Raw genomic sequence first — 11,267 nt, 5'->3', positions numbered from 1 at the left:
GAAGTATACAACTCTCCATAAATGCCCAAATTGGAACTTCATGTTATTTTAGCTTGAAGAAGAGGAAGCCCCGGATGTGGAGCAGTAAGCCACGATTGAAGAGGTAGTAGATCCTTTACTCCATACCCTTGAGCAATAAGTAACTGACTATCACCTATTCGACAATCCCATGCATGGTACCTCTGGTTCATCCACTATCCGAATCAGGGCTCTCTTTCAAGAATTAGAGGTTCGGGCTCTATTGGATGGAAGCAGCTCTGATAGTTTCCTCCAGCCTTGAATAGCCAAATTCTTGAACATCTTAGTGCAGCCTGCCCCTAGTGTGAGGGTGATAGAAGGAAATTTTGGCATCATGGATGTTGAGGGTTATATTCCTTCTCTTGAAGTCACAATGAGCGGGTGCAAAGCCACTATTCCACATGTCTTTGTGCTACATGTTGTTGGAGGTGACTTGGTGATTGGTTCCCCTTAGCTCAAGCAACTGAAAATGCACATTGTGGACTATAAAGATGCTTTTCTTCGATTCCTTCATAATGGTGAGTTTATTACAGTGCATGGTGAGAAGAATTCCACCCCGGAGCAAGCTCAGTATCACCACATTCGACGTCTTCTCAACACTGATGCAATTGAGGAAGTCTTCACAATAGAAGTTCAACAACCTGCACAGAATACAGTCATTCCCCTGCTGTTTTCTCCAACCATCGAGCCTGTTTTTGCTGAACTCCTCCAGAAGTATCAAATAGTGTTTCAGCAGCTTATAGGGCTTCCCCCCACAAAGATTGCATGATCACTCTATTCCCTTGGTAGAAGGGGCAGCAATAATTCGAGTTAGACCGTACCGATACCCTCACCACCAAAAGACTCAAATTGACTGCATGATTCAAGAGATGCTTAAGGATGGCATCATTCAACCAAGCCATAGGCCCTTCTCATCGCCAATCCTTTTGGTAAAAAAAAAAAAGGATGGCTCTTGGAGATTCTATACTGACTACTGTGCTTTGAATAATATTACAGTCAAGAATCGATTTTCCATTCCCACAGTGGATGAGCTTCTTGACGAGTTATTTGGAACAAAAATTTTCTCAAAGTTGGATCTCAGATTAGGTTATCACCAGATTTTGGTGAAGCCAGAAGATATATACAAGACCGCATTTTGCACACATCAAGGACATTAGGAATGGCTAGTAAGGCCATTTGGATTAACAAATGCACCAACCACTTTCCAACATCTTATGCATGATATCTTTCAGCCATTCTTAAGAAAGTTTGTCCTTATGTTCTTCAATGACATATTGGTCTACAGCCCTTCCACTTCTCAGCACTTAGAACATTTGGAGATCATGTTGCAATCATTATAGAAGGAATCCTTATTTGCCAAGATGTTAAAATGCTTGTTTGCTGTGTCCGAAATTGACTATCTAGGTTACACCATCACTGAAAGGGTTTCCACATGGAGAAGGATAAAGTTTAGGCCGTAATAGCTTGGCCGACACTTGAGAACCTCAAACAACCTCGAGGGTTTCTTGGGTTGACAGGTTACTATAGGCACTTCATCAAAAGCTATGCTTCTCTTGCATCTCCTCTCACATATTATTGAAACAAGATGCATTCCAATGGAGCTCAGTTGCTGCTCATGCCTTTGAGTCATTGAAAAAGGCAATTACTTTCGAACCAGTTTTAGCTCTTTCCAACTTTGATCAAACTTTTATAGTGGAAACTGATGCTTCTAGTACGGGAATTGGAGCGGTACTTTTGCAAGATAAACACCCTAATCGCCTTCTTTTCTAAGAAATTATCTACTAACAAACAGCGTCAGTCAGCTTATGCCCAAGAATTTTATGCGGTGACTGAAGCAGTAGCCAAGTTCCGCCATTGCTTATTGGGAAAAAATTCATTATACGTACAGATCAGCAAAACTTAAAGACTCTGGGAGATCAGACCTTGCACACCCCTGACCATCAAAACTGGATACACAAGCTCATGGGGTATGACTTTGAGATTTAATATAAACCTGGTAAAGAAAACACTGCTGCTGATGCCCTTTCACGCAGCTTGATGGCTGCTTGGTCTTGCTTGAAACTGGAATGGTTCAATACATTGATGAGCAAAATTGAGGATGACAACGAACTGAAGAAGCTTTGGGAGAATTGTGAGAAAGGCTCACCTAAGGACCCCAACTATTTTGTTTAGAATGGAGTGCCATTATGGAGGAATAGGTTGGTGGTTCCAAAAGGGAATTCATTGATGCAAGCAATTTTGCACGAATACCAGGCATGATTGGGGGTCATTCCGGCATTGCCAAGACTGTGGAACGGATTTGTTCTGTCTTTTATTGGCCAAATGTACAAAGAGATATAGGAGCTTATGTTCTTTCCTGCTCTAATTGCCAGCGCGCCAAAACAGAGGCTTGACTACCTGCAGGGTTGCTCCAACCTCTCCCAATACCATCAGAGGTGTGGGAGGCTATCTGCATGGATTTTATCACTACTCTTCCACAGTCTCATGGGTACACGGTCCTTATGGTGGTCATTGATAGATTGACAAAATTTGCTCATTTTATACCCTTGAAACATGACTTTGACAGCCGTTCAGTGGCAGATGTATTCATCAGGAATATTGTCAAACTCCATGGCTTTCCTAGCTCCATTGTCTCAGATAAGGACTGGATCTTTATGAGTCACTTTTGGCAGAGATTATTTAAGTTGCAAGGCACTACTTTATCCATGAGCTCAGCATACCACCCACAAACGGACGGGTAAAGTAAAGTCATGAACAAGACATTGGAGAAATGTATCTTCGTTGCTTCTATTTCGAGAATCACAGGTTATGGTTCAATATGCTACCTTGGGCCCAGTATTGGTATAACACTTCTCATCACAGAAGCATCAAAATGTCTCCTTACATGGCTCTATATGGTCGTGCCTCCCCCCCAAATCTCATTAGATATGAGCTCTCTGATGCTGACGAATCGTCATTGCAAGAGTTTCTAACCAATTGGGACACGCTGCTTGAACAGCTTATGGCTAACCTCAATCGTGCCTAACAATATATGAAGACGTTTGCTGATAAAAATCGTTGGGATACTGATTTGAAGAGAATGATATGGTACTGGTTCGTTTACAGCCTTACTGCCAACACTTAGTAGCTTTGAGGAAAAATAAGAAGTTGGAAATGAGATACTTTGGACCATTTCGCATTGTCAAGAAACTAAGCTCGGTGGCTTATAGACTCGAACTTCCTCTAGAAGCCAAGATTCATAATGTGTTCCACAATTCAGTGTTAAAAAGATTCCACGGGGATAACACTGATCAGTACTTGCCATTTCCTCTACAGACTAGTGCCAATGGTCCTATACTTGAGCATTCTCGAGTTTTGGGAGTTCGCACCATTCTCAAACATGAAAAACCAGAACAACAGGTCCATGTGCAGTGGGGTATTGGTGACATTGCAGAAACATCCTGAGAACCAGTTGCAGACGTAACTAAACTATACCCTACTCTCAACCTTGAGGACACGGTTGATCTAAATGGAGAGGGTAATATAAGAAAGAGAATAACATAATTAGATGGGAGTGAACACTATTAACAAACAATTTTACTAAGGAAAAGTTAGTTACAGAGCAGAGATATGTGGCTGATGACCCACCTCCTTCAGACGTGCATAGAAGTATGAGAGGACACATCATAAATACCAAATAGAAGGATTATGCAAGCTAACTTGAGCCTGGTATAGTGTCATTCTATCATTCTGTTTCTCCCTCATCTGGTTACGTCGAATTCCTTGTATCTATTCTAATTAATTCTTCTCTTCGTCCAGGTCCTCATGCATGATGAGCATTGCTGCGTTTCTACTTCACTTTCTTTTCTTGGTTCATATCACTGTTTTATTGGTTTATTTTACCTTTAAATAATACTACAAACTCATATAACTCCAATTTCAAATAAATTATCATTTGTACCCATAAAATATATAGATGCTGACAAATGTATTCATATAAGAATAAAATGATAATTGTACCCATGGAACGGAAGCCATCTTCTATGGTTATAATTGTCATTTTATTCTTATATGAATATATTTATCAGCATTTATATCTTTTATAAATACAAATGATAATTTATTCTCCCAATTTCCTTATAATTATTATTCTGAATCATCAATACACCATCATTTTTCTATCTGCATAATTAAGTACCTTTCAAATAGTTATCCTCCCCTTATCCACATATTTTTATGTTTGACTGTGTTTACAGTTTGAAGAATAGTGATCCACCTCTTATCTAGAATAAAATAAATTGTAGAGTAGTGTTTACATGATGATGGTTTCTTGTAAAACTACTTTGCTATATATAGTTGTATTTTACTATTTTCGTGGGTGCTATGTGTAATTTCATGGGTGGACTTCAGTTCATTGTATTAGTGTTTTTTATTAAATAAAATTTTAGTACCTTGGTATTTTATTCTTTCGTCCTTCTCAAACTTTACTTTTATTTTCTCATGGTTTTGAAAATCGATCGGATCGGATTGACCGGTCTGACTGAAAATCGGAAGATTTTGCGGTTCGATGACTTCAGTTCATGCTGAGAAACCGCTGCTCTAAAAATTGCTAGAGAACCGTCCGGTCGGTTTACCGAAAGGGTCAGATTCGGAGATTCCTAATTCGTTTCTTCTCCCAGCCCCCTCAGCCTTTCTCCCTTTTCTTTCATTCATTCAGAAAGAAATCACAGAAACTGAGACCAAAAAGAACCCTAGCCATCACCGCCGCTGAAAGCAGTGGCACACTGCTATCGTCCGTCGCACTCACAGTCCGCCGTCCGTCCGTCCGTCTAGCTTCCCTCGTGCTCCAAGTCTCCGACCCCTGTTCTCTCTCACCAATCGAAGCTTCTTCCTCGAGGTCAGCTCGGTGTCCGTCGTCTTCGCCTCCCCAGCCACGCTTCCGTCGCCCAAGCCATTGAATCCCTTTTTCTTTGCCATCCATTCTGCTAGCCGTATCACAGAGCACTAGTTGTGGAACTCTGCGGTCGCTGCGCCGAGCAGGACGACCTTGAACTTCCGCCGCCGCCATTGTCTTCAGTACGATATGTCTGTTCGGTCTCCGCCCTTGGAAGCTGTCTCGTGACTCCTGACTCCTGATTCCTGACTCGTCAGTGGTGAAGTGAAGAAGAAGGAATTACAGTGGTTGTTGTCTGCTAGCCGTCGTCTGCTCGCCATGCTGCTCGCCATCGCCTTCAACCGCTCTCCGTCATACTCTGCCCAGACTGCTCAGATCGAAGGTCAGTGCTCACTGCTAGTGCTTGTTATTCGTTTTTTTATGCTTTGTTCAGAAGTGAGAACGAAGGTTTAGGATTCTGCTAGTGCTACTCAGATTGATTTTTTCGTTTTCTTTTTTGAATTTTTCGTTCTTGGTTCTTTGTTCTTAGGTTTAGGATTCTTCTACTGCTAGTGCTACTCAGATTGAATTGTTGAATGATTAACTCTGCTCTGTTGCTGGGCTATGCTCTGTTTTGTTTTTTTGTGCTGTGTTGAAACTTTGATAATCCTTGTTAATATTTGGAAAAGTTTATTAATTTTTGTTAAAATTGTGCTGCATTCTTGTTAAAATTGGGATCAGTCTGCTGTCTGCTGAAAATATTGCTAATCTTTATTAAAATCATGCTTTATTTGTTCAATATAATCAATCTAATCTTTGTTAAAATTATACTGAAGCATGAGGTTTTATTTGTTCAATACAATAGTGATATAATCCACTATAATAAAAACTATGCAAAAGAAAGAATTTCAGCATAAGACCAATAAAAAGAAAAAATCTATGCAAAAGATTTAAGTAAATCCAAAAGAAGTTCAACTATGATAGGTGTACACCAAAATCAGCCACCAGAGTAGAAAATATATGGTGGTTAATTTTGGCGTGCAAATAGTATTTTTAAAAGAAGTTCTTGCTTGAAGAGGTGTGTTAAATATATAACCATTCATGTACATCTTTCTATTAGTTTAAATTCCTAGGAGAAATGATTTCATCATGACAGGATAGAGTACACCTCCAAGGTATGCAAGAAGGAAGATTCACAAAATCACTTGATTTTTTTTCCGACTGACGAATTGTTTTGTTCTTACGAAAACAAAACTGTGTTTTAAAACATTGGCGATAATTAACTAACTGAATGACAATAAATTTTTTGGTTACATGAGAAAGAAACAAAGAAAACTAACCGAAAACAATACGGGTCTCTATTACTAGAAAGAAGAAATGCTAAAGCTTGAGGAGGTGCGTGCTAAACATGCAGCGCAACGTCCTAATGAAGATTTTCCTTTTTCTAAACAACTTATAGTAGATCATACATGGTCTTGAAGTGGTTCAAATAGAAAAGCAAAGCACCAAGAAGGGGTCTATGAATTGAATGCTTGTGCTTTGTTATGCTCTTATAAATCAACCAACCACACACGCCGAAAGTTTAATATATGCATGGCGATAATGTTGTGCCTTTGTATTTAGTAAAATGATAGAACTTGTTTCATCTAATCAAAATTATTTATTTTAGAGTAATATTTAGAGTAATATTTAGACAATACAGTCTCTCTCCGTTAGTCACTAACGGTGATAGCTGACGTAAACGTTAACTCGTATATGTGGTTGTTAAATGTCTACGTGTACGAGCTGAACAAAGCACCAGAGTGAAGTGCAAAACAGTTCTCGAAGAATTTAAAAAATCTCAAAATAGTCTGAGAAATTTTAAAAATTTCAAAACAGTCCCTTTGAATGTTCTTAATCTTTTTCAAAAGTTAACGTCTAATAATATTTTAATTAATCAAAAAAATAAAATATTATTGAAAAATATATAATAAATAAAAATACAAAAAATAACAATATATACATTAAAGGATAATTTTATTTATTAACATTAAAATGCTAGAAATTAAAATTTAAAATTTATTTTTTGTTATATTTATATTATTAATTTATTTACGTAGGGCGCGTATCCCGGATAGTGTACTGCGTCTTCTGTGTGTGACTGTTATTGCGAGAATTGGATTCGGCGTTGCTCTTTGGAAGAGAAGCTGTAGACGGAGAATCAAATTCACAACAGAACAACTCAACAAGTGAACAACAAGAAGCATCAAACTCCCTTTGTATTCATGATGGCTTCCTCCAACGACGCCGTTTTCACTTCGTCAAAGGACACCGAAAAGTTCCTCTGTAACTTGTTGCTGGATTCCACACAACCCATCTCTGACCGCTTCAGAGCCCTCTTCTCACTTCGCAACCTCAAAGGCCCCGCCCCTCGCGATGCCCTCGTTCTTGGTTTGTCTTTTTATTATCATTATTATTATTATTATTATTATTATTATTATTATTATTATTATTATTATTATTATTGCATTTCAGCAAGTTATAGATTTTATTCATTTATTTATTAAAGTAATTTCAATTTTGTTGTGGAATTACAATAATAAATGTAGCATATAAACGTCGATGCTGTTTTGATTAGAGCTACTTTTACTTCGCAGCCACGAGAGATTCATCAAATTTGTTGGCACATGAAGCTGCATTTGCGTTGGGTCAAATGCAGGAAACCGAAGCCATTCCAGCTTTGGCAGCAGTTCTAAATGACCTTTCTTTGCATCCAATTGTTCGCCATGAGGTAGTTTACGCGAAGCCCTGCTCTTTGTTCTTGTTCTTGTTTTTGCAAATTGTTCCAGTTTTAAGAGCATTGTGTTTGTTGTAACTGCATAGGCAGCTGAAGCACTTGGTGCTATTGGTTCATACGGTAACATTCCCCTGCTGAAGAGTAGTTTGGATTTAGATCCGGCTCAGGAGGTCCGCGAAACTTGTGAGTTGGCTCTTGAACGTATTCGACATGTAAAAGATGCTGGAAATAGTGATGATTCATCTACAACTGATATTTCACCTTTTAAGTCGGTTGATCCAGCTGCACCGACATGCTCTTGTACCTCGGTACAACAACTGAGGTTTGTCCAGTTCATGCTAATGGATAGAACCTTGTGTAACTAAACATTAGATAGTTGGTTTGCTAAGGCGTCTTAATCAAATCAGGGAAACACTTCTGGATGAAGAAAAAGGGATGTATGAGAGATATGCAGCTCTTTTTGCACTTAGAAATGATGGTGGAGAGGAAGCTGTTGCTGCTATTATCGATTCATTGTGTTCAAAAAGCGTTCTTCTACGTCATGAGGTTTGATAAGTACAATTTCTTTTCTTTGTTTTTATTTTTCTGTAAAGTTTATTTTGTTTGAATATGCCCAAATATTCTTTTGTACTTTGAATGCAAATGCCTATATTTTTGGCAATTTTTTAGGTTGCGTATGTTCTGGGTCAGTTGCAAGACAAAGCTGCTTCAGCTGCTCTATCTAACATACTTAAAGATGTGAATGAGCACCCAATGGTTAGACATGAAGCTGCCGAAGCTCTTGGATCAATTGCAGGTATTGAAACCAAATATTAAAAACTAAAATGTTGTGATATCTTTTACGCACTAAGGTATTCAATATGTTAAAGGAGTGTGATCTTTGTGATGCCATGTATGTCTAGTAGAAGTGCAATAATATCATATACTGTATGAAATTCATATGTTAATATAGAATCAAGGAGAAAATAGTGGCAGTCCAAAAGTGAATTTAGATGGCAAATTCTAGTTTTTTAATGCTTCTGTCCATCTGTGTTGTGACTGGTCAAAAGTAACCCCATTCTCATTCAGGTTAAATAATGCTTCTTGTACCATTCAACTGGCAATACTTGCTAGTTATAGTCAAAGTGATTTGCAAGTTTTTGAGACATTTATGCAAACTAAAATATCATAAAAGTTACTTGTTCGAGTTGGAAAAGATATAGATAATCTCCTCGTCTCTTTTCCATCAAGTGACTTATCATGCCATTAGGAACTAAGGTGGCACATTTGCCAATCTCGGAGACATAATTGGTGTAATTGAGATCTCAGATTATTTTAGTACGAGCTGTCAATTTCAAGATGACTCTGGGCTTAACTCGAGAAGCTTAATTTATCTCACTATCTTTAATAAGATGTTTTTTTTTAAGCTAACCGACTGGGCATATATTAGTTTATTGCTTAACAATTTATTGCTAATTCGGCTTGTGCTCAGCATTTAAATGCCCTCATTTACACTTTTCTAACAAAGTTCTTTTGCTATTACCCTTTAGATGACCAAAGTGTAGCCCTTCTTGAGGAGTTTACAACAGATCCGGAGCCTCTTGTCTCTCAAAGCTGTCAAGTTGCACTAAGCATGCTAGAATATGAGCGATCAGGAAAATCATTTGAGGTATTCACCAAAGTAGTTACCATAGAATTCGCTAGTTTTGTTTTAATTTTTGTTAACATGGCTTTTCTCCCATTGTGGCAGTTCCTCTTCATTCGAACTCCAACTGTGCATTGAATTACAGAAGAAGGAAAGATGCATGAGATTCAATAGATACACACAGAAAAGGCGTAAAACATTTAGCTGATAATAATTAGCTGATTTTTTGAAAATTTATTTTTATTTACAAGTTCACACACTTTGATTTTACCCATCTCTTCTTCCTTTTGTACTAGAACCATAGCACCACACCCCCATTGCCAGAACCACTGCTTCACCCTTTGGTAGCATTCCTCGTTGGCCACTGCAGTCTGCAGACTATAATGACTCTACCAAAACCAAAATTACCAAAATGAAATAGAATGAAAAAAAAATAGATTTGTGACAAAGAGAGGGAGGTGAGATTTAAATTTTGTACTTCAAACACCTTAAACTATGTTTTGAACATTAAAAAAAATCTTTATATTCAAATGATTGAAATTATAAATCCAAATTGACAAATAAAAGGGAAAAAGAGATTGAACAACTGAAACCTGTTATCTTGGAACATTTAAATTACAAATATTGAGAACGTACACAATTAGAAAAAGGGTTATGCTCTGGTGACTAAGGTAATTCCCTTCTTCATGTGATGAAAGTGAATCATAATAATTTACTTATTGGTTTACTTATTGGGCTAATTTTTGGTAGCGTTGGGCTGTTTTTGTTAGGGATAATCATTTTTGTTTCCAATGTTAATTGTGTTTTTCATTTTTTATTTAAACTGGCTCAAATTAGATTTTTGGTAGGAGGACAAATCTTTTGAAGCGGCATTTTGGGCGTGGAGAGAACGACAATAATTACATCCATAATGTAAAAAGGCAAGCCATGTGATGTTGGAGGAACTTTAAACACCGCCTAATTTCCTAATCACACTGACACTGTCCACTCCTATCTTATAACTTGGACAACATATAAAAAATAATAATCATAAAATACAAAAAGTAATTTATAAAGAATTCAAAACCTGAAAAAAAAAAACTATTCCATAAAATTAACTTCATCAAAACATATCCAAAATTTTAATTTTATAACATTAACAATATCTAAAATATCCAATAAAGATCCACAAATTATACAAGACAATAATTTATTAACGTTACCACAAACTGCTCCTTTATAAAATTGTTAATTATTAAGATACCTATTAGGCCAATTATAGTATACAGATTTTCATACACAGATATTCTCTTAGAAGGATATCATGATAACACGTAGAACAATGTTGGTAGGTGGGGGAACAGCTTGGAGATATGGTTCAGAGAGCTTGAGAGCTTATGGGAAAATTTAGAAGCAAGCCATGCTGCTGGCTTGACTTGGATATAGTGGAAGTGGATCTTTAAATGTTTGGCTCGATAATAGAGTATTGGATTGTGATATTGGGTCTCAAAGTAGATCTTTTATTGTTTGGCTTTATTATTAGTTTGTTGTTTGGTTTTTTGGGATATTATTTTAATTTCATACTCAAAAAATTATTTAAATTATAAATATTTTCTTATTCATAATTATTAATACATATGTTTTTAAATATATATAAATAAAAATTTTCAAAATTTTTTTAATTTCTAAAATATTTTTTAAAAATATATATTTACTGTTAGATATTATTATTGTGTTTTTAAATTATTTAAAAGTATTTTTGTCGATATTAAAATTTGAGTGCTATGAACGGGGATACTCCCGAAACTCACAAAGAAAAAGGAAGTGAGTTAGACAAAAAGAGAAGAAACTTGGACAAAAAAGGAAGTAACTTGGACAAAAAGAAACAAAGTAACTTAGACAAATCTTTTTTGTCGATAACCTCAACCTCAGACCAATCAATCGAATATTGATTAATACGTAATCGATCGAACACTACTTGAAAACGGCTATTCTGCTCAGAACTGAGAAGATCTAAA

The 11,267-nt window shown here is 36.8% G+C and overlaps 1 protein-coding gene across 1 annotated transcript; it reads left to right on the top strand.

Annotated features, from left to right (window-relative positions):
* Window positions 1–5,135: 5,135 nt before the first annotated feature.
* Window positions 5,136–9,596, top strand: LOC107457770 (deoxyhypusine hydroxylase). The gene is made up of 8 exons (XM_016075943.3): window positions 5,136–5,273; window positions 6,970–7,300; window positions 7,507–7,640; window positions 7,733–7,968; window positions 8,054–8,192; window positions 8,316–8,442; window positions 9,176–9,294; window positions 9,376–9,596. The coding sequence occupies exons 2-8, from the start codon at window positions 7,135–7,137 to the stop codon at window positions 9,406–9,408; spliced, it is 954 nt and encodes a 317-aa protein (XP_015931429.1). The 5' UTR covers window positions 5,136–5,273; window positions 6,970–7,134; the 3' UTR covers window positions 9,409–9,596.
* The last annotated feature ends 1,671 nt before the right edge of the window (window positions 9,597–11,267 follow it).

The sequence above is a fragment of the Arachis duranensis genome, chromosome 7 (assembly GCF_000817695.3).
Source record: "Arachis duranensis cultivar V14167 chromosome 7, aradu.V14167.gnm2.J7QH, whole genome shotgun sequence".
NCBI lineage: Eukaryota > Viridiplantae > Streptophyta > Magnoliopsida > Fabales > Fabaceae > Arachis > Arachis duranensis.
The sequence above is the reverse complement of the archived record's forward strand: the minus strand, read 5'-3'. Positions and strand labels throughout refer to the sequence as shown.

Excerpts from the sequence above, each read along its gene's own strand:
- LOC107457770 (XM_016075943.3), top strand. The coding sequence starts at position 7,135 with ATGATGGCTTCCTCCAACGACGCCGTTTTCACTTCGTCAAAGGACACC. Across the intron at positions 7,301-7,506 it reads TCGCGATGCCCTCGTTCTTG|CCACGAGAGATTCATCAAAT; the intron begins GTTTGTCTTTTT and ends TTTACTTCGCAG. Across the intron at positions 8,443-9,175 it reads AGCTCTTGGATCAATTGCAG|ATGACCAAAGTGTAGCCCTT; the intron begins GTATTGAAACCA and ends ATTACCCTTTAG.